Below are 22770 nucleotides of genomic sequence, written 5' to 3' on the forward strand. Positions count from 1 at the left end.
AATTGGACCCCAAAAGTTGTTGTCCAATTTGTCCTGAGTATGCTGGTACCCCATATGTGGGGGTAAACCACTGTTTGGGCGCACGGCAGAGCTCGGAAGGGAAGGAGCGCCATTTTGGAATGCAGACTTTGATAGAATTGTCTGCGGGCGTTATGTTGCGTTTGCAGACCCCTAATGTACCTAAACAGTAGAAACCCCCAACAAGTGACCCCATTTTGGAAAATAGACCCCCCAAGGAACTTATCTAGATATGTGGTGAGAACTTTGAATGCCCAAGTGCTTCACAGAAGTTTATAATGCAGAGTAGTGAAAATAAAAAATATTTTTTTTCCCACAAAAAAGATTTTTTTAGCCCCCAAATTTTTATTTTCACAAGGGTAACAAGAGAAATTGGACCCCAAAAGTTGTTGTCCAATTTGTCCTGAGTATGCTGGTACCCCATATGTGGGGGTAAACCACTGTTTGGGCGCACGGCAGAGCTCGGAAGGGAAGGAGCGCCATTTTGGAATGGAGACTTTGATAGAATTGTCTGCGGGCGTTATGTTGCGTTTGCAGACCCCTAATGTACCTAAACAGTAGAAACCCCCACAAGTGACCAAATTTTGGAAACTAGACCCCCTAAGGAACTTATCTAGATATGTGGTGAGAACTTTGAAAGCTCAAGTGCTTCACAGAAATTTATAATGCAGAGTAGTGAAAATAAAAAAATATATTTTTTTCCAACAAAAAAGATTTTTAGCCCCCAAGTTTTTATTTTCACAAGGGTAACAGGAGAAATTGGACCCCAAAAGTTGTTGTCCAATTTATCCCGAGTACGCTGATGCCCCATATGTGGGGGTAAACCACTGTTTGGGCGCACGGCAGAGCTCAGAAGGGAGGGAGTACCATTTGACTTTTTTAGCGCAAAATTGGCTGTCGTGTTTGGAGACCCCCTGATGTACCTAAACAGTGGAAACCCCCCAATTCTAACTCCAACCCTAACCCCAACACAGCCCTAACCCTAATCTCAACCCGATCCATAATCCTAATCACAACCCTAACGATAATCACAACCCTAACCCCAAAACAGCCCTAATCTCAACCCTAACCATAACCCTAATCAAAACCCTAAATCCAACACACCCCTAACCCTAATCCCAACCCTAACCCTAATCCCAACCCTAATCCCAAACGTAACACTAATCCCAACCCTAATCCAAACGCTAACCCTAATCCCAACTCTAACCCTAACTTTAGCCCCAACCCTAACTTTAGCCCCAACCCTAACCATAACTTTAGCCCCCGTCGTCACAAAAAAAGTTCAATGTAACCTTTTTTTTGTACGTCGCGTCCGCCATTTCCGCGGATGCGTGGCCGTAACTCTGCCCCCTCCTCCCCAGGACATAGACTGGGCAGCGGATGCGTTGAAAAACTGCATCCGCTGCCCACGTTGTGCACAATTTTCACAACGTGCGTCGGTACATCGGGCCGACGCATTGCGACCGCCCCGTACCGACGCAAGTGTGAAAGAAGCCTAAGGCTACTTTCACACTAGCGTCGTACTCGGCCCATCGCAGTGTGTCGGGCCGACGTACCGACGCTAGCGTTGTAAGCGCCGCACAACGGGTGCAGCGGATGCTGTTTTTTCAACGCATCCGCTGCCCCATTGTGAGGTGCGGGGAGGCGGAGTTCCGGCCACGCATGCGCGGTCGGAAATGGCGGACACGTCGCACAAAAAAGTTACATGTAGTTTTTTTTGTGTCGACGGTCCGCCGAAGCACGACGCATCCGTCGCACGACGGATGCGACATGTGGCAATCCGTCGCAATGCGTCGCTAATGCAAGCCAATGGAGAAAAAACGCATCCTGAAAGCACTTTTGCAGGATGCGTTTTTTCTCCAACGACGCATTGCGACGGAAGCCAAAAAACGCTAGTGTGAAAGTAGCCTAACTCTAACCCTAGCCCTAACCCTAACCCTAAATTTAGCCCCAACCCTAACCCTAACCCTAACTCTAACCCTAACCCTAACTCTAACCCTAACCCTAACCCTAACTCTAACCCTAACCCTAACTCTAACCCTAACCCTAACCCTAATTTTAGCCCCAACTTGTCTTCTCCTGCCGGCCGGCAGATGGCAGCAGATGGCGGGCGCACTGCGCATGCGCCCGCCATGATGAAAAAGCCGGCTGGCAGGAGAAGACAGAAGAGGACCCAGGGACCCCGGGTGAGTATGATAGGGTCCCCGAATCCCCCTATTTCTCTGTCCTCTGATGTGCGATCACATCAGAGGACAGAGAAATAACTGATCGCTTTTTTTTTTTTTTTTTTTTTTTGCGGTCGCCGGTAAACTGTTAATTACCGGCGATCGCAAAGCAGGGGTCGGTGCAAACCGACCCCGATCATGTTCTTTGGGGTCTCGGCTACCCCCGGCAGCCGAGACCCCAAAGAACATCCGGGTGCCGGGCGGCGGGCGCACTGCGCGTGCGCCCGCCATTTTTTCCCGGAAAAAAGATGGCGGCGCCCATGGGGAGACACGAGGAGCACCGGGGGAGGTAGGTAAGTATTGGGGGGCTATTGGGGGCCATCGGGGACCACATTTCTCTGTCCTCCGATGTGCGATCACATCGGAGGACAGAGAAATTAAACGGCAAAACGCGTTTTTTTTTTTTTTGTTGCGACCGCCGGTAAACGGTTAATTACCGGCGATCGCAACTCGGGGGTCGGTAAAAACCCCCCGAATCATGTTCTCTGGGGTCTCGGCTACCCTCGGCAACCGAGACCCCAGAGAAAATCCGACTCTGGGGGGCGCTATTCACTTTTTCCACAGCGCCGTTAATTAACGGCGCTGTGGATTAAGTACCCTTAGCGGCCGCCGTTAAAAGGCGTATCGGCGGTCGTTAAGGGGTTAAGGAATTAATTGTTTACGTCCTAATATCTATAGAACAGGAGATGTGTCCTTCCATCTGAAACCTCAGGCACAAAATTTGCTGAGGAAACGGTATTACAAACAAGCTTTTATTGCTTATTTTGGGGTTTTACTACTTTCAATAAATATGGAAAAATTAGAGTCATAGTAATCTATATATTGTGTGAAATATACAGTGTGAGGCTGTGGCCTCTGATACAGCTAGGGGGCGCTGTTTGTTCTCCCCAGAATGTGCATGCAGACGGATGAAGTCCATAGGTGTGCATGAGAGTCACGGATTTCCAGTCCGGGTTTTCCATGTGGCTGAAGGCCACAGGTTTGTGTGTGTTTAAAAACCCTGCAGTAAGGGGTATGGGTGTGTCAGATCAGGCCAGGTGTGCGCTGGTCTGCAGAGTGCATGGAGGCCAGCACCCAGGGCAGCTGAATAGCCTGGCACCCGCAGCGTACACAGAGATGCAAGTCGTCCATTTTACTGGTCTCGGATGTGGACAGTCCTGTGCCCGGAGGTGGATGTCCTGTGCCCGAAGGAGTCAGATGTGGACAGTCCTATGCCCGGAGGTGGATGTCCTGTGCCCGAAGGAGTCGGATGTGGACAGTCCTGTGCCCGGAGGTGGATGTCCTGTGCCCGAAAGAGGACTAGCATGTGTAACGATTGCAAACAGGTGGATATGGTGCCCGGCTGCTATCCGGAGGATATCCTGAACTGTGTACGACTGTGTGAGTAAAGAGTCTGTACAGAGACTGTAATACAGCGATGCAGGACACCCACGAGAACTAGTCAGAGGAAGGCTGGCGTGTGTAGTGTCTGCAACATATGAGGCTGTGTGTATGGAGATGTATAGAGACTGAGATGGCGTGCGGTCGCCAAGGGAAACTGGACAAGAGAAGTCTGGCCTGTTTAGGGACCGCAAATCTAAAGCCATGTGATATGTATTGCTTTGAACTGGTGTAAACTGGTCACTGATAATATCCACTGAAGTTATATGCATTTATGTGAAATGGACATTAATGCTGTGAAGAAACATTAAAAGAGACTTTTGTGTTTGAATTTGTGGGTCACTGCTTCTTCACTGCGTACGATGCTACTGCAGCTTTACAACAGGGAAGTACTTACAGTCAGCTGACCTGCCACCCCAAAATCTGCTAGTTTGGCAACCCCATCGGAGTTAAGTAATATGTTCCCAGCCTTTATATCTCTGTGGATTTTCCTCATGAAATGAAGATATTCAAGTCCTTTTAATGTTGATTGCAAAATGGTCGCCATTTCATCTTCTTTTAACTGTGAAGAGATAATGAAATGGTGCATGAGGTTATATAATAACAGGGAAAGCCCCATCTACCACACAACATTTGAGGAACCTCAAGAGAAGGAACAAATCTGTTTTATGGTAATGGAACACACGTATTATAGTGTGGACTTGTATGAGGAACAATGTAATGATCATATCCATCGATCTTATCATTTGTATAAAGCTCAGACATTATAGATTGCGTAGATCACTCGCATCAGTCCCTGTCACAATTTGGGCTTAAAGTGGTTTTCTACTACTGAGACAGCCCCCTTCTAAATCACTATATTTCCCCATGTAGAAAATAACAGTCCATACTTACCTCTGGTGCTGGCAACGTTACAGTGATGTCGGCGCTTCACCTTCTGGGGCTCGCGTGAAATAATGTCATGTGAGCACCGGGAGACCAGACTCCTAAATCGATGACGAGTATAGGCTGCTATTATTTTACATAGTGATAAGAAGGGGTTGTCCAGGTAATGGACAACCCTTTAAATAATGTACATTCCCCTCTAAGGATATGCCATAAATGTCTCATGGATGCAGACTCTACGGCAGGGCCGGACTGGGACTAAAATTCAGCCCTGGCATTTGAAGTTACACAGGCCCACTTGTCACATGGTGACTGTATAATATCTTTGTACACTTGTAGGCAGGGCCGGTTTTAGGCAAAGTGGGGCCCTAGGCAAAGTTTAAAATGGGTCCCCAAATGCTAACATATTGCACATCACACAGAAGCCTTTCTGTTGTATTTACGTGCGCTGAGTTCAGGCCGCTAAACGAGTTTGATCGACAATACTGAAGTTGTTCAACGCTTGTTTCCCGGCCTCTTTCCACCAGCTGAGGAATAATGATGAGACAGAACGATCACTAATAGATCACCATACAGTATCATGTTTTCAGCAGCACATCTACAGTTTACACTGGCAATGTGCTGCTGACAACAAGGCTTTTTGTTCCAGCAAAAACAATCCGAATATGCAGCATTTTACTTGTTTAGTAAAATACACCCCATAGTCCTCCATATATTATAATGTGCTCCATAGTCCTCCATATAGTATAATACACTCCCTATAGTCCTCCATATATTAAAATACACTGCTCAGTCCTCCACATAGTATAATACACTCCTCATAGTCCTCCATATAGCATAATACAATCCTCATAGTCCTCCATATAGCATAATACAATCCTCATAGTGCTCCATATAGTATAATGCACCGCCACAGTCATCCATGTAGTACAATTCACTTCCCATAGTATAATGCACCCCATAGTTCTTCATATAGTATAACGTATTCCCCATAGTCCTCGATACAGTATAATGCAGCCCACATATAGTATAATGCAGCCACCCCAGAGTATAATGCAGCCACCCCAGAGTATAATGCAGCCACCCCAGAGTATAATGCAGCCACCCCACAGAGTATAATGCAGCCACCCCAGAGTATGTAACCCCCATAGAATATAATACAGCCCACCTCCCCATAATATATAATGCAGCCCCCCATAGTATATAACGCAGCCTCCCCCATAGAATATAATATACCCCCACAATAGTATATAACACAGCCACATAGTACATAACATGGCCTCCCCCATAGAATATAATATACTCCCCATAGTATATAGCAAAGCCCGCATATTATATAGCACAAACCGCATAGTATACAGCACAGCCTGCATACTATAGCACAGCTCGCGTAGTAGATAACACAGCCCACACAGCAGTATTCAGCACAGACCACACAGTAGTATACAGCACAGACCACACAGTAGTATACAGCACAGCCCATGTAGAAGTATACAGCACAGTCCACACAGTAGTATACAGCACAGCCCACAGAGTAATATATACAGCACAGCCCACAAAGTAATATATACAGCACAGCCCACAAAGTAATATATACAGCACAGCCCACAGAGAACTATATACAGCACAGCCCACAGAGAACTATATACAGCACAGCTCACAGAGAACTATATAAAGCACAGCCCAGAGTACTATATACAGCACAGCCCAGAGTACTATATACAGCACAGCCCAGAGAGTACTATATACAGCACAGCCCAGAGAGTACTATATACAGCACAGCCCACAGAGTACTATATACAGCACAGCCCACAGAGTACTATATACAGCACAGCCCACAGAGTACTATATACAGCACAGCCCACAGAGTACTATACACAGCACAGCCCACAGAGTACTATATACAGCACAGCCCACAGAGTACTATATACAGCACAGCCCACAGAGTACTATATACAGCACAGCCCACAGAGTACTATATACGGCACAGCCCACAGAGAACTATATACAGCACACAGTAGTATACAGCACAGAGCACAGCCCACAGAGAACTATATACAGCCCACAGTAGTATACAGCACAGAGCACAGCCCACAGAGAACTATATACAGCCCACAGTAGTATACAGCACAGAGCACAGCCCACAGAGAACTATATATAGCACAGAGCACACAGTAGTATACAGCACAGAGCACAGCCCACAGAGAGCTATATACAGCACAGAGCACAGCCCACAGAGAACTATATACAGCCCACAGTAGTATACAGCACAGAGCACAGCCCACAGAGAACTATATACATCCCACAGCAGTATACAGCACAGAGCACAGCCCACAGAGAACTATATACAGCCCACAGCAGTATACAGCACAGAGCACAGCCCACAGAGAACTATATACAGCCCACAGCAGTATACAGCACAGAGCACAGCCCACAGAGAACTATATATAACACAGAGCACACAGTAGTATACAGCACAGAGCACAGCCCACAGAGAGCTATATACAGCCCACAGCAGTATACAGCACAGAGCACAGCCCACAGAGAACTATATACAGCCCACAGCAGTATACAGCACAGAGCACAGCCCACAGAGAACTATATACAGCCCACAGCAGTATACAGCACAGAGCACAGCCCACAGAGAACTATATACAGCCCACAGTAGTATACAGCACAGAGCACAGCCCACAGAGAACTATATACAGCCCACAGCAGTATACAGCACAGAGCACAGCCCACAGAGAACTATATACAGCCCACAGCAGTATACAGCACAGAGCACAGCCCACAGAGAACTATATACAGCCCACAGTAGTATACAGCACAGAGCACAGCCCACAGAGAACTATATACAGCCCACAGTAGTATACAGCACAGAGCACAGCCCACAGAGAACTATATACAGCCCACAGTAGTATACAGCACAGAGCACAGCCCACAGAGAACTATATACAGCCCACAGCAGTATACAGCACAGAGCACAGCCCACAGAGAACTATATACAGCCCACATCTCTTCTCTTCCTCCCCTCACCTCCTCCGAGAATGGCCCCACAGTCCAGAAAAAAAAAAAACTCTCCTCACCTCTCCTCGTGCCCAGCGTTGCTTCCTGGTTCCTGCTCCTGTCTCAGCAGCTGCAGTCTGCCCGGGACACAGCAGGTGCGCGATGATATGACATCATCGCACACCCGCAGTGTCAGAGGCAGAGCGGGGAATGATGGGAGAGGAGCGTCTGTAGACGCTCTCTCCTCCATCATTGCATTCAACTGTACCGGCGTCTATACGCCGGTATAGTTGAATGCGACGGCGGGGGCGGCGGATTGAGCGGCCCACCACTGGCACCGGCCCTTCTGGCATTTGCCAGAAGTGCCCTATGGCCAGTCCGGCCCTGCTCTACGGGTATATGCACACGTTGCAGATTTGCCTGTGGAATTTCCTACGCAGATTCTGCATCTTTTGGCAGAAAACGCAGGTAAAAATCAGGGCAGATTTGATGCGTTTTTGATGCGGATTTTCATGCGTTTTTTTTCATGTGGATTTGTATGCGTTTTTGTAAGCTAAATAAAGATTTTTTATTTAACAAAAAATGGTGATGTAATTTCTTGGCCAACCTCTTCATTTACATACTCCATTTAATAATAATGTTTTACACACACAGACAGATATAGATCTATCTATCGATCTATAGATCTATCTAATCGATCTATCTATAGATATATCTATAGATATAGGCTACTACTCAGTGGCGTAACTACAAAGTTATGGGCCCCGGTGCGAACTTCCAAATGGGGCCCCCCCCGCCCACCATACAATTCAATGTAACCCCCATAGAATACAATGCAGCCCCCTCATAGTATAATGCAGCCCCTCCAGCCAGGGGCAGCGAGAAAGACACGAGCAAAAAGTGACGAGGGGGCAGGGGAGAGGGCGCAAGGAAGACAGCACAGCCCACACAGGGGTATATACAGCACAGCCCACACAGTGGTACATACAGCACAGCCCACACAGTGGTACATACAGCACAGCCCACACAGGGGTATATACAGCACAGCCCACACAGTGGTACATACAGCACAGCCCACACAGTGGTACATACAGCACAGCCCACACAGGGGTACATACAGCACAGCCCACACAGGGGTACATACAGCACAGCCCACACAGGGGTACATACAGCACAGCCCACACAGGGGTACATACAGCACAGCCCACACAGGGGTACATACAGCACAGCCCACACAGGGGTACATACAGCACAGCCCACACAGGGGTACATACAGCATAGCCCACACAGGGGTACATACAGCATAGCCCACACAGGGGTACATACAGCACAGCCCACACAGGGGTACATACAGCACAGCCCACACAGTGGTACATACAGCACAGCCCACACAGGGGTATATAGAGCACAGCCCACACAGGGATATATAGAGCACAGCCCACACAGGGATATATAGAGCACAGCCCACACAGGGATATATAGAGCACAGCCCACACAGGGATATATAGAGCACAGCCCACACAGGGATATATAGAGCACAGCCCACACAGGGATATATAGAGCACAGCCCACATCTCATCTCTCCCCCCCTGATAATGGCCCCACAGTCCAGTTAAAAAAAAAAAACACACTCTCCTCACCTTTCCTTTTGCCCGCGCTGCTGCGCTGCTCCTGTCTCGGCGGCTGCAGTCTGCCCAGGACACAGCAGGTGCGCGATGATATGAAGTCATCGCGCACCCGCAGTGTACTGTCAGAGGCAGAGCGGGGAATGATGGGAGAGGGAGCGTCAGGTGACACTCTCTCCTCCCATTGCATTGAACTATACCGGCGTCAGACGCCGGTATAGTTAAATGCGGCGGCGGCACTGGCGGGGGGAGGGGGAGGAAAAGTGCAGCGGCCCACTACTGGCAACGGCTCTTCTGGCATTTGCCAGAAGTGCCCGATGGCCAGTCCGGACCTGCTCTGACCTGCCGGCCCCGGGCCCCTGACCTGCTGGGCCCGGTCGCAATGGCGACCGCTGCGACCGCGGTAGTTACGCCCCTGCTACTACTGTCCCATCATCCAGCTAGCTGTCACTGTAGCAGACATAGCCAGATCTAGTAGTCCCATTGGACGATGCCTGCCTACACACAGACACACACAGCCCCGCAGACCCACGCACACACATACAGCCCCACAGACACACACAAACACCCGCACATCTTCTCCGCGCCCACACACAAAGTCCCCGCCCATACTCTCTTCCTCCTCCCGATCTGCAGCGTTTCTCGCACGCAACTCCACAACAAATCCGCAGATCTTTTTTAAACCTGCGGTTTTGCTGCACATTTGCCTGACTCAATGGTAGTCAATGGGTGCAGAAACGCTGCAGATCCGCAATAAGAATTGAAAATGCTGCGGAACATAAAACGCTGCAAATCCGCACTTTTTTTCAGCAGCATGTGCACACCAATTCTCAGTTTCCCAATGACAACATTGCTTGTGCACTACACTGCGGATTTGATAAGCCATAAATGTCTGAGATCTGTATACCTCTTTCAATTGTACCTTCTGTATTCAGCCTTCTTTGAACGCTTTGTTCCACACACATAGAATCATAGACTGTTAGAGTTGGAAGGGACCTCCAGGGTCATCATGTCTAGCCCCCTGCTCAATGCAGGATTCACTAAGCCATCTCAGACAAGAACCTCAGCCTGCGCCACTCATTGATCACCCTCACTGTCAAACATTTTTTTCTAATATCTCTTGTTCCCTCAAATCTTAGTTCCCACCTCTCTTTTGGCTCCCAGTCTGTAAATTCTACTGCCCCCTACTTTATCAATGCCAATCCTCTACTTTTCTGTGCTTAGGTCTGACATTTGACCTTGTGGGTTTGTGTCCTGTCACCCTGCTGATCAGGTGAATGAAGGATCCATTGATTACCGGAGTGCCTGGTACAAAAGCTCAGTTTCTATTTACATGGATGGGAATGAGCTGCAGGACCAGGCAAATTTACAGCAGTATATCTGGGGCACTGCAACATTTGGCCAGCAGTCAGAGCCTCCATGTTAGAGTCTCAGAAATCCTCTTTAAGACCAATGTTTTTCCTCATTTCAGTGACATTAAACACTGCAGATATGTCCGTCTCTGGTACCATACACCTGTCAGGGCAAAACATGAAGTGAAACCTCACAAATAATACGTTCAGATTCCAATCTAAGTACTTCCTCTTTGTAGGACTCTGTAAACTGAGACCAATGTAAATATCGTTTGTGACCAAGGACAATGTGCACCGAAGCTTTTATGTGTGGTGGTGTATAACAAATCCTATGAAATCCTTGCATTCATTCAGTAATGTTGGTAGGACTTGGACTTATATGTGACCAGCATACTCCTAAATCCAATGATAAATTGCACTTACAGTTTGTTTCCGTAGTCGGATGATGTCGGAGACAGATCCCCCTCCACAATACTCCATAACAATCCACAGGTCGCTGTTCTTAAAATAGCTGCCATAATACTTCACTACGTGGAGGCTGAAAAACAAGAGCGGTGAACATATAGGTAAATCTAGTGTGCTGGATTGCAGAGAGAGCGCTCACTGATTGAGGATATCTACACAGGCTGTGACGAGAATGGAGGAACCATGGGTGGAGTACCTGCAACCATCTGGCATTAAAGGGAACCTGTCACCCCCAAAATCGAGGGTGAGCTAAGCCCACCAGCATCAGGGGCTTATCTACAGCATTCTGTAATACTGTAGATAAGCCCCCGATGTATCCTAAAAGATAAGAAAAAGAGGTTAGATTATACTCACGCAGGGGTGGTCCCGCTGCGGTCCGGTCCGATGGGTGTCGCGGTCCAGTCCAGCACATCCCATCTTCTTACGATGACGTCCTCTTCTTGTCTTCACGCTGCGGCTCCGGGGCAGGTGTACTTTGTCTGTCCGGTTGAGGGCAGAGCAAAGTACTGCAGTGCGCAGGCGCCGGGAAAAGGTCAGAGAGGCCCGGCGCCTGCGCACTGCAGTACTTTGCTCTGCCCTCAACAGGGTTGACAAAGTACGCCTGCGCCGGAGCCGCAGCGTGAAGACCAGAAGAGGACGTCATCCTATGAAGATGGGAGGCCCCGGACCGGACGGCGACGCCCATCAGACCGGACCGCCCCCCCCAGGTGAGTATAATCTAACCTCTTTTTCTCATCTTTTAGGATAAATCGGGGGCTTATCTACAGCATTACAGAATACTGTAGATAAGCCCCTGATGCCGGTAGCTCACCCTCGATTTTGGGGGTGACAGGTTCCCTTTAAAAGGCAATCTGTCCGCAATTTATTGCTACCTTATCTGACAGCAGCATGATGTAGGCAAAGAGACCCTGAATCCAACGATTTATCACTTAGCATCCTGGGTGCAGACATTCTGATACAGAGTCCCTAGATTTAGCAATACAGCAGAGCTGAGAAAGCGCTAACCCTGCCCACACCAGGCTCTCAGTGTACACAGTCTACAGACAGTGAGCTGCTTATCACAGAAGGGGGCGGAGTCTGACTTGAGCTCAACCTCTGTGTCCCAACAATAAGCTCCTGGTGCTAAAACAATAATTGGAAGTAAACAAGTAAACAACAGGACAGAGCTTGATAAGCAAGGCATCACTGAAATCTGTTTTTTAACTCCTACCTCATGCTGCCCTCAGATTACATAGCAAAAACCAGCTGACAGATTCCCTTTAACTGCTTATTCTTTGGCTATGCCATAAATACCTGTCATAGGAGTATTTCTATTTCCAATATTTTGGACAATCACTGTATAAGCTATAAAAAAAATAAACATACACTCATCATACGCCTGTCCAGATTATTCATTGTTTTCTTCCACTCTTTGATTACTTGGTTCTAGGGTTGATGTGCCATACTTAAAGAAGTACTCCTCCTCCCCTCAAAGTTTTTATCCTCTTAACATATTGCAAACATCATATTGTATAGCACCGTGTACTTACAAGTTCTCATTTGAACATGTATATGAATATACAATTCTTATGGCTTCTTGACTTTTGGATTTAAAGGGGATGTATCTTCAGAAAATGACCTGCTGTTTAAATCAGGTTTTTGTGTTAAACGAGTAGTCCGAAATACAAATAAAATTTTCATCCTAAATCCATATGCATTCAATGCCAAAATTGTATCTATTTTCTAACATACTTTAATTAAAAATGTCCCTATCCTTCCCAACCATTTTTTTTTTTAAGTTTCCTTTTTGATGATGCTTTGTTTGAGTAAACCAGTGAATGCCCTGCCCCTCCCGGAAACGACTCATTATCAGTGACCTTCATCTCAGGGGTAGGGCTAACCTCTGCTCCGTCACTGTGTGATGTGCACAATTACAGTGCCCTCTTTTTCCGGTCCAGATCTATAGTAACAAGTCAGTAACAGAGCGCACCGTTATGATATTGGAAGACCCGACATGCAGAGACCAGCGCCGCCCCCGCATGTGATGCCACTCACAGCTGACCCTGCTCCCCTTCCATACACAAGGACCTTTGCACATGCTCATATGATGCTTCAATATAAAATAGAAGATCTGAGTCACTATATTGCTGCTCATGTACATGTGTATTTCCTCAAACAATAGAAAGTATGTGTGAAGCATAGCTATAATGGCTATTGTGAAAATTGGAAGATTTCTAATTTATTATTAACTCATATTGCGATAGTGAAAAAAAAAATTGGCAACAATTTTTTAAAATACATTCAAACACAAAAAATGGATTTAAACAATTGGTCATTTTCTGACACATTCCCATTAAGACGCTCTATTTAGGAATAATTACTGACAGGTATGAAACTCATAGATTTCTATTTTGGAATAATGCCATTGGACTGGTTGATAATGGTACATGGCATTTAGCTGATGGTCAGGGTCCACATCGGAATTGGTTCCATCTACATTTTAGCTAAGGAGATGGGTATTAAAGATGTAAAATCAGAGTTTGTCCTGGAAAAACCAGGACACGTATCAGCCGACTTAATCCAATTCATCCACCTTAGATGCAAGATTTCCAGGCCTCTGTGCAGTAACCTTCCGCATGAGTTGCGTGTAAAATGTATTCACAGGAAACTCATTTAAATGAACTGAAGAGGAAATCACTTGGCTGTATAAAAAGGTCAAGACTTAATAATTTAGAAAGCTTTCCATAATAAATGAGCCCCGGTTCCCTCGTGTCCTGACAGCATTTTCTCCATAGACTCCTTAGCACTCTCCAGAAATATGAAGGAACTCTGGAAGCCGAGTATGATGGGAAAACTAAGCACACATTTCCTCCAAGGAAATCACATCTCTTACTTAAAGAATTCATATTGTTGCGCACTTTTAGGATTATTAATTGCATAATTGCAGTAATGTTTTTTCACGTATAAACATTAGCATCCAGATTTTCCAAAGATTTTTCCACCAAATCAAGGATTGAGGTGGGGTCGGGAGGGGACAATGGTCGTTCTTAAGAAGACTAACAACTTATGTAGTCTTACTGGCAATGTTTCATGGAAAAAAGTATGCAAATTGCCTCTTTTAAGAGTAAAGAATACTATCTTAAAAGGGCCTCATATTAAAGAGTTATATCCACCTTCATAAATTAGGTATTGTCGGATAGTTCGTGTAAATACACTCAGTTTTGCAATTTACTGTTTATTACAATTTTCAGCCATTCTTGAGATATTAACAATTTTCTTTTTTGTTTACAGCTTGTTGCCTTGGCAGCCGACCACTGATGCCAGACAGCAGAATAAGTGCAGTGTTTACAAGCTCTTTTGCACAAAACTTGTAAGCATTGTTTTGAAGCTGACCATAATAGTTGGAGCTCGCTGTAATTCTAACTTTCTAATCCTGGCCAGCTTCAGTGAAGGGTTTTCAAGCTACGCAGTAGCAGCAGTGGTCGGTCTCCTAGGCAACGAGCTATAAACAAACGGAAAAAAAATTGTCCATATCTTAAGAACACATGGAAATTTCAAAAAGAAGAAAACTGCAAAAATGACAGTTTTTACAACCATTATCAATATCCATCTATGAATATGGGAATAATCCTTTAAAGCTAGCTCCCTACAAGTCAACGTTTGACCCTTCAAGAAACTGTACAACATTACTCAATGCCAAATGAGAACTTGTTTTTCGAGAGAGGATTTGTACTTTTACAATTTGGGTTACATACAATTTATTAACTCTGGTGGAAAAAAAGTAATTCCGTCACTGTCTTTTTACATTTTAGATGCTGTGCCATTCACCCTGCTGAGCTAATAGTATACCATCTTATTCTGCAGGTCAGTTTGATTACAGTGATACCAATTATATCTTTTTTTCTGCATAACATAAATTGAAATGTAGGGGTACAGCTCTCTAGTGGTCACTTAAATACGCACAGGGTTTCAATGTCAAAACAAAAAGTTTATTGTCCTTCATAAACTTTACAGCTCCCAAGTGAAAGCAACCTTTCTTCAGCACAGATGAACAACAAACAGACCTTTCTTCACCACAATACAACAAAGTAAATGTGAAGGTCTTACCCATCTTGGCATTGCAGGCCGTAGCAGCTAAAGAATTTTTATACTCTTTCAGCATAAATCACAACTTGTCATGGTTCACAGGGAGGATACCTTTATCATCCCCACTACTCACACCAATTTGTCATGAACCAGGGTTGTTTGGTTTCCCCTGGTTCTTTCTGAAGGGGATTTATCTATATCCCACTTCCCTGTTCCGGTCTGGAACTTGCAGCTCTCCGGCGCTCCCCTTACCCTCAGGTCAGACAGGGCATTGCACCTAGGATAATTAGTCGCCAGAAAGGCTGCCTTACTTTGTACTGGCTAATGGGCACACTGCAGCGAGGGCGATATAACTACTCCCACTCAGACAGGAACAATAATTATCAACGCCGTCGTCGATACAAAGCCTCCCAAACGCACAGGACAAATTCCGCTGCCACCAGCTCCGATTTCTTAAAGGGAACCTGTCACCACGTTTTTGGAAGATGGGATAAAAATAGCGTTAAATAGGGGCAGAGGTGGGCATTACATTAGTGTGTGTGTTATGCGTTTATTACCCACCTAAGTTGCCGAAATACCTTTGCAAAGTCTCCGTTTTCGCCTGTCAATCAGGCTGGTCAGGTCGCATGGGCGTTGTCTTCCCCCAGATTTGGCGTAGTTTTCCGTTGGTGGCGTAGTGGTGTGCGCATGCCCAAAGTCCGGAATCCTCTTCCAGGGGATTTAAAATAGCGCGGTGTTCGTTATTGCATTGGTGATCGGTGGGCGCGGCCATCTTCCTTTGGCCGCGCGTGCGCAGAAGCGGCGCTCTGCTGGCCGCGGCTTCAGGAAAATGGCCGCCGCGATATCCATCTGCGCACGCGCGGCATCCCGCGGCCATTTTCCTGAAGCCGCGGCCAGCAGAGCGCCGCTTCTGCGCACGCGCGGCCAAAGGAAGATGGCCGCGCCCACCGATCACCAATGCAATAACGAACACCGCGCTATTTTAAATCCCCTGGAAGAGGATTCCGGACTTTGGGCATGCGCACACCACTACGCCACCAACGGAAAACTACGCCAAATCTGGGTGAAGACACCACGCCCATGTGACCTGACCAGCCTGATTGACAGGCGAAAACGGAGACTTTGCAAAGTTATTTCGGCAACTTAGGTGGGTAATAAACGCATAACACACACACTAATGTAACGCCCACCTCTGCCCCTATTTAACGCTATTTTTATCCCATCTTCCAAAAACGTGGTGACAGGTTCCCTTTAATTATTAACGGGTCCGGAGCCAACCCAGATTAGTAGCGTATTTCACTTCAGAGGACGTGACAGTACATTATAGAGCAAGGAGAGACAAGCTAGCAATTTTATATTTTACTCCAAAAAAGGAAGGCAGTGTTTACACAAGTATAAAAAGATATTATAAAGAAGACAAGTATCGTATGTACAGTACAATTACAAATAAAATGGTAATAAAGTTGAAAAGAACATTTACATTTCGTTATGTCATTTCATCTCATGGCTGTCAATGTGCTGTGGGGGAAGGGCGAGCATATATCCAGATGCATCACCCCTGTCTCTCAGCTAGACCCCAGACAAAAGGCACGTGAAGACTGCTGCTTCACTCACTTATTTCCCAGCCTAAAACAAGGCACTCCTCCTGTGGTGACCTCACTTAGAGGCTGAATCCTCCCCTTTCCTTAGAGTTATGGCAACCATTTTTATACATAGCTCACTGTATGAACCTCGTATACGAAAGACACAATGATCAGGAGGTGCACCCCGTCAGGGGGATTCTTTTAAGTGTAAACACGGCGTAGTTACATGATCCACTTACGGAGAAACCCTCTCCTTGCACTCGTTGGGTTTAGCTCCTAGCGATTTCCGTGAGCTATAGATCTCTCGATGGACATCCGGAACATATAATCCTGATGTCTCTAGCCCTGATCGGTGCCAACATACATAACCTTAAAAGAACAATAGAGTCCCATGCTTGGTGTACCAGTTCTAGCCAGTACCAGGATGGAGGGGGGTATAAGGAGTGTAGGGAGACTTGTCTGTCGCAGCACAGAGCCATAAACATTCCTGGTCTCCCATTACAACTATATAGCAGAGGGAAGGGAGTTGCCTTCAGGCTTAGAATACCAGCCTTCTGCTGGCAGGCACAGGAAACTGCAGCTGAGAGCTCTGTATGTGTAATTGAAGTAATCAGAACTTCTTCCTATTTCCTGACACACCTCTGTTAAGCTCCAGCACAAATCACCCTCTGAGCTGTCTCAGCTGCCTTTCATTCAGCTTGTAAGACCCAGACTGGAGTACAGGAACGACCTTTCCCACCAAAGCTCTTTTGGTTGCTACTGAATCCTGGACCCAATGTCCACTTAAACAAATTACCCTGTAACCTAGTGATACTGGTACATGCTTCCCGGGATTTATATTGAGGCCAGCCACCTAAGCGACACATATAAGCTGTCAACCACTTCACTTTTCCTGATTGCCTCTTAGCATACTTTTTTTTTTTTTTTAAATGTGTTTTTTTAATTCCATTCTGTGTTGCAGTATGAACAAAAAAAGAAAACACAATTCTAGCACTAATTTTACAGCATTCAATATGCAGGCTAAATGACAATTTTTTTTGTGTTTGTTCATTGGTTTCTGCAGGGTACTCGAACTCTGTGACTCTGATCGCAACTGCGATACTTCTGCACTTACGCTTATAAGTCTGTCAGCAGCCTATAAGGCCATGTCAAAGTCAGCATTGAACAAGGTGTCCAAGGGCTTTAATGTCCAGGATCTCAGTTATCTCTTGTTCCAGATGCCACAGCAGAAGCCTTACTGGCATTTACAGCAGGGTTCCTGTGGTGATCATGGAGACACTGACCCAATGTTGTTCTGAAAGATAAGCAACTGTGAGATATGAGAGTCAGTTTCCTTCTTTTTCCATGTATGTAATGCATGATTAATTGAGGTCAAAGGAGATCGCTGCTTTGTCCGTTGCCAAGTTTGGTATGGTTTATGCCCAGCATTACCACATAGGTTCCAGATCTCCAAAAGAGGATGATGTCAACGAGAAACCAGGTGAAATTCAGCAACAGCCTGGTCATGAATGCATTTTTGACAGAATTTTTCATACCCAACACAGCAGAGACCAAAGTAATGGATGTCTACATTCTGATGACAGGTATATGTAGGAGAGTGTATAGAAATCTGGAATCCATGTTGCTGTCCTTTTTTACTTGGGTCATTATTTTTGTTTGTTCCAACTTTGAAACCCCGGATTACCAAGAGAATACCGGTCTGGTGGCTGACACAATGATGGTGGGGGATTTAGGAAGTTAAGCCCCCCCTTACACATTAAACTAATGTTATCTGAACTTGCAGATTTTGACAGGTCTGGCCAGCACTCCAGTGTGTATGGTGGTGTTGGCCGACCAGTAGTTGGTGGAGATGTCGATCAGGCATGTCCGATTTTGGACTACTGATCGGTCTGCTCTCCTAGAGATAAGCCATTACGGGACATGTCAGCCGGTGGTGTTCTCATAGAGAACATGAGCGCACAGCTAAGCGTGTGCCCCTGTGTATGGCATAGTCGGCCGTAATGGCTGTCAGCCGAGCAATCGGCCAAAGCATCGTTTGACTGACAGCCACCCAATGTGCATGGGGGTCAGTTTCTGAATTTCTCAACAGGCTTTCTACACTTTAGTTTAGATTTGATCTTTTCTTTAAAGTGTTGTGCGTACAGTACCTGTCACACTGCTGCATTATGGAGATCTCCTTTATGATTTCCTGCAGGTCAGACTCCACAGGAATCTGCTTAATGGCCACGATCTGGCTGGTTTCTTTATGGCTGGCTTTAAATACACTGCCATATGACCTATGGAAGAACAAAAACACATGAAAAGCATTAGATACTTGGGTGGCTTTGCATTTATCTGTGACGTACTTCGCCGATTCATCCAAATATTAAAATTAAGAAAAACACCGACATTTACACCCCAATGTATGAACAACATCTAAAAGCTATTAGATAGGACTGCAAAAAAGTATAGCTACGCTCACATATTTGCTATCATTTTCCACTATGCCTTAGTAACAATAAATCAAAACGACAGTGATATAGTGCCATGTTAGTCGCATGGTGGCCACAGAGACCAACGACCTAGTGGACTTATTAGAAGCTCCACGATGGTGTCCTAGCGGAGCTTCACACACAGATGTATAGAACGCCTTATGTGTAACTCATCTTTACCGCACAGCAGTTTCTTAAAAGTAATAGTGTTACTAAAAAGAAGCAATTCTACAGGGTTAAAGGCTCCCAACTCGAGGCTACAAATGATGAACAGGTCTTTCATGGCTGTAGGCATATCTATAGCTGCATTACATGTAAAAGCATAATCATCATCAGTGACCCCAGATGTCCTACCCAGAATCTCCATATCAAAGCACGACAAGGAAGAAATAGGCTAACAGGCGCCACTTTAGTCACGGCTGGACTTTCAGGTTTACAGAGGAGCTGGGCTTTAACTTTCAGGTAGATATGGTGGATAGTGGACATTTCTATTTGTCAGAAAAATAATAAATCAAAATCTTCATCACTTACCCTTCCCCAAGTTTTTCCAGGACATCGAATACCTCCTCCGGCTGTTTATTTAGATTGTCTTCACTGAGTTTTTTTAACTGCCTGTGGAAAAGACCAGAAAAGAGATTTAGGCTAGCAAACAAAGAGCAGAACATTCCAGTCATACATGAACTCGCACATCTCATGGAAAGTGATCAGAAGATGGTCACACACCCCATGATGTACTATTATTTCTTAGACTGAAGGGGTCCAAAATGCTCTAACAAGAAACATACCTCTTAAAGAGTTGTGCTCAAAACAGGAATGTGTCCATTATCCATTGGATAAGGGATAGCTGACTGATCGTTAAGGGTCCAACCTCTGAGACCCCCAGTTATCCTGAGAACCAGGGCTCTGCAGAGTCAATCTTGAATGGAGCTGAGGTGAACATGCTTGACTCCCGCTCTATCCATTGTCTATGTGGCTGTTCAAAACAGCAGAGTAGAACTAGTCATGGCAATCGGACCTCCAGTCATCAGAAAGATTATTCCATATCCTATGGAAAACCTGCTATTTTGGAAATTACCATTTAAAGGGAATGTATTGCCAGAAAATGAAAGGTAGGTGAAATCAAGCTTTTATGTTAGTAATATATATATTTTTTATTTTGGAGATGCTTTCTAATATTTCATCTCTCTAAAAAGTCTTAAAATTTGTACTTTGGTTACTCAGTTTAATTATAGTCTGACACTCCCTGTTCTGTAGATATCACTTGTCAGTATTCATCTCATTGTCATTTCAGGCAGGATTTTAACGAAAGTTATCACCAATATAAAGTATACGGTCCTCTACATTGAAATCGCAACACAAAGAAGCACGGTGGCTCAGTGGTTAGCATTGCAGCGCAGGGGTCCTGGGCTCAAATCCCACCAAGGACAACATCTGCAAGGAGTTTGTATGTTCTCCCTGTGTTTGCCTGGGTTTCCTCCGGTTTCCTCCCACATTCCATACTGATAGGGAATTTAGATTGTGAGACCCGTCGGGGACAGGGATGATAATGTGTGCAAACTGTAAAGTGCTGCGGAATATGTTAGCGCTATATAAAAAATAAAGAAAGTCATGGACTGATGATCACGGGATCAATAGACATGCTAGTGGTATACATATGTGAAAAAAGAGCAAACAAAATTATCAAAATCTCAATTTATTAAGAATCGAGTATGAGCGACACGTGCAGAATTGCCCGCACTTACACGCCCTGGCTGTTACCAATTAGTTTATTAATGATTGTCTGTGGAAGGTTCCGCCACAGTGAATGTACTTGGGCAAATCATCAAGATCCGCTACTGGCAGCTCCCTTTGTGCTTAATGGGAAACAAGTCCGGAGATTTATCTGATAGCCGGAAATTGGTCAGGAGACCATGTGAGTAATGTCATGAAGAGGCCTTTACAAGGGAACGTCACAAGAGTTCTACGTGCAGGATTATGGTGTGGGATGGCAAGTCGGATTCTTCTAATCTTCATCCCACGTACATTAACAGCTCGGTATTGCACTTATATGGTTGTAGAACTAAAGGTACAGCTAATTCTCCAAAGTGTCCTTGGAACAGTTGTTCAAAACGACAGCCCATTTTGCTTGTACCATTGTGAACAGTCTGCGCGCTAAGCGTGCTACCATGGCCTGCACATCTCTCTGGACTTTTCTGCCATCAAGCACACCTGGAGCAGTTACAAAGGAAGCTGCCAGCAGAGGATCTTGTTGATTAGCGTGTCCAAATGCATTTATAGTTGCAAAACATTCCTCAGACAACACAGAACCAAGCACCTCATTCTTCATGCATGGTAACCTCTGACAGGGCACAGAGCATGCTCACACAACTCTCTTAAAAGAAATCAATGAGTCATCTTTCTGAATACTTTTTGATATGTCTATACGCTAACAGAAGCTCAAGCAAAATGGCTGCCTCCACTATCATGTGCCAAAAATTGGATAAAAAAATGCATACAATAAAAAAGACAGTCTCTGCTTTAGAAATATACATAGAGGATACATCCCTTGTAAAGCTGATATAAGGCAAAATGTTTAAAAGAATACAAGATTGGCTTGCAGCTATCTGATGTGTATGGCAGCTTAAAGCTTATTTGTCTTTTAGCACAAAACCTATAAAAAACATGGATTGCTGCTATCACCACCCACTAGTTATAACTGCTATTGCATTTTGTACATCAGTGGACATATCAGGCTTCTATATCCATGAACTGTCCCTATTCTCATGCTCTGTAGCTTTCACCCATTCTTTATCAGAGACCGGTTGCTCTTCATCAGCAATTTGCCAGCCCTATTGATGAATGAACTTACATTCTCTAATTTCTCCAGAATCCGTCCTTTCCTCAACCCTCAATCTACTAAAATGCTTGTGCATGCCCTCATCATCTCCCACCTAGACTACTGCAACATCCTTTTCTGCGGCCTCCCTGCTAACACTTTGGCACCTCTCCAGTCCGTCCTTAACTCTGCTGCCCGACTAATTCATCTCTCTCCTCGCTACTCCTCCGCTTCTCCCCTCTGCAAATCTCTTCACTGGCTCCCATTCCCTCAGCATATCCAGTTCAAATTACTAACACTAACCTAGAAAAATATTTAGAATTGAGAGTCCTCAGTGGTTGATACCTTTTAATGGCTAACTGAAAAGATGCTAACAAATTGCAAGCTTTCGAGACTACACATGTCTCTTCATCAGGCATAGACTAAAAGAAATTCTGAAGAATCACATATTTATGCACAACATAGTATAGAAAAAAAAACAAAAACACGGATAAGACAGTTATCTTTTCAGTTAGCTATTAAAAGGTATCAACCACTGAGGGCTCTCAATTCTAAATATTTTTCTATCCACTGGCTAACACGGTACCAAGATATATATCTTTCCTGTAACACTAACCTACAAAGCCATCCATAACCTGTGTCCTCCATATATCTCTGAACTAATCTCCCGATATCTTCCCTCACGTAATCTCCGGTCCTCCCAGACCTCCTTCTCTCCTCCACACTTATTCGCTCCTCACCCAACTGCCTCCAAGACTTCTCCCAAATATCCCCCATCCTCTGGAATTCTCTGCCCCAACACGTCCGACTATCAACCACATTCGGATCCTTCAGACGGAACCTGAAACCCCACCTCTTCAGGAAAAGCCTACTGCCTGCA

The 22770-nt window shown here is 45.4% G+C and overlaps 2 protein-coding genes across 2 annotated transcripts in view; one reads left to right on the top strand and one right to left on the bottom strand.

The window, feature by feature from the left end:
* Window positions 1–22770, top strand: part of RIMS4 (regulating synaptic membrane exocytosis 4) — a 1070250-nt gene that overhangs the window by 78081 nt on the left and 969399 nt on the right. The gene's annotated exons all lie outside the window — the stretch shown is intronic.
* The window catches only part of LOC143765477 (serine/threonine-protein kinase 4-like), a 61297-nt gene that overhangs the window by 36643 nt on the left and 1884 nt on the right, over window positions 1–22770 (bottom strand). Inside the window, exons 2-5 of the mRNA XM_077252171.1 lie at window positions 19607–19687; window positions 18752–18880; window positions 10915–11029; window positions 4021–4185 (exon numbers count right to left, since the gene is read on the bottom strand). Of these exons, the coding sequence (XP_077108286.1) occupies window positions 4021–4185; window positions 10915–11029; window positions 18752–18880; window positions 19607–19687 (490 nt within the window). The remainder of the gene's footprint in view (window positions 1–4020; window positions 4186–10914; window positions 11030–18751; window positions 18881–19606; window positions 19688–22770) is intronic.

This window comes from Ranitomeya variabilis, chromosome 4 (assembly GCF_051348905.1).
Source record: "Ranitomeya variabilis isolate aRanVar5 chromosome 4, aRanVar5.hap1, whole genome shotgun sequence".
NCBI lineage: Eukaryota > Metazoa > Chordata > Amphibia > Anura > Dendrobatidae > Ranitomeya > Ranitomeya variabilis.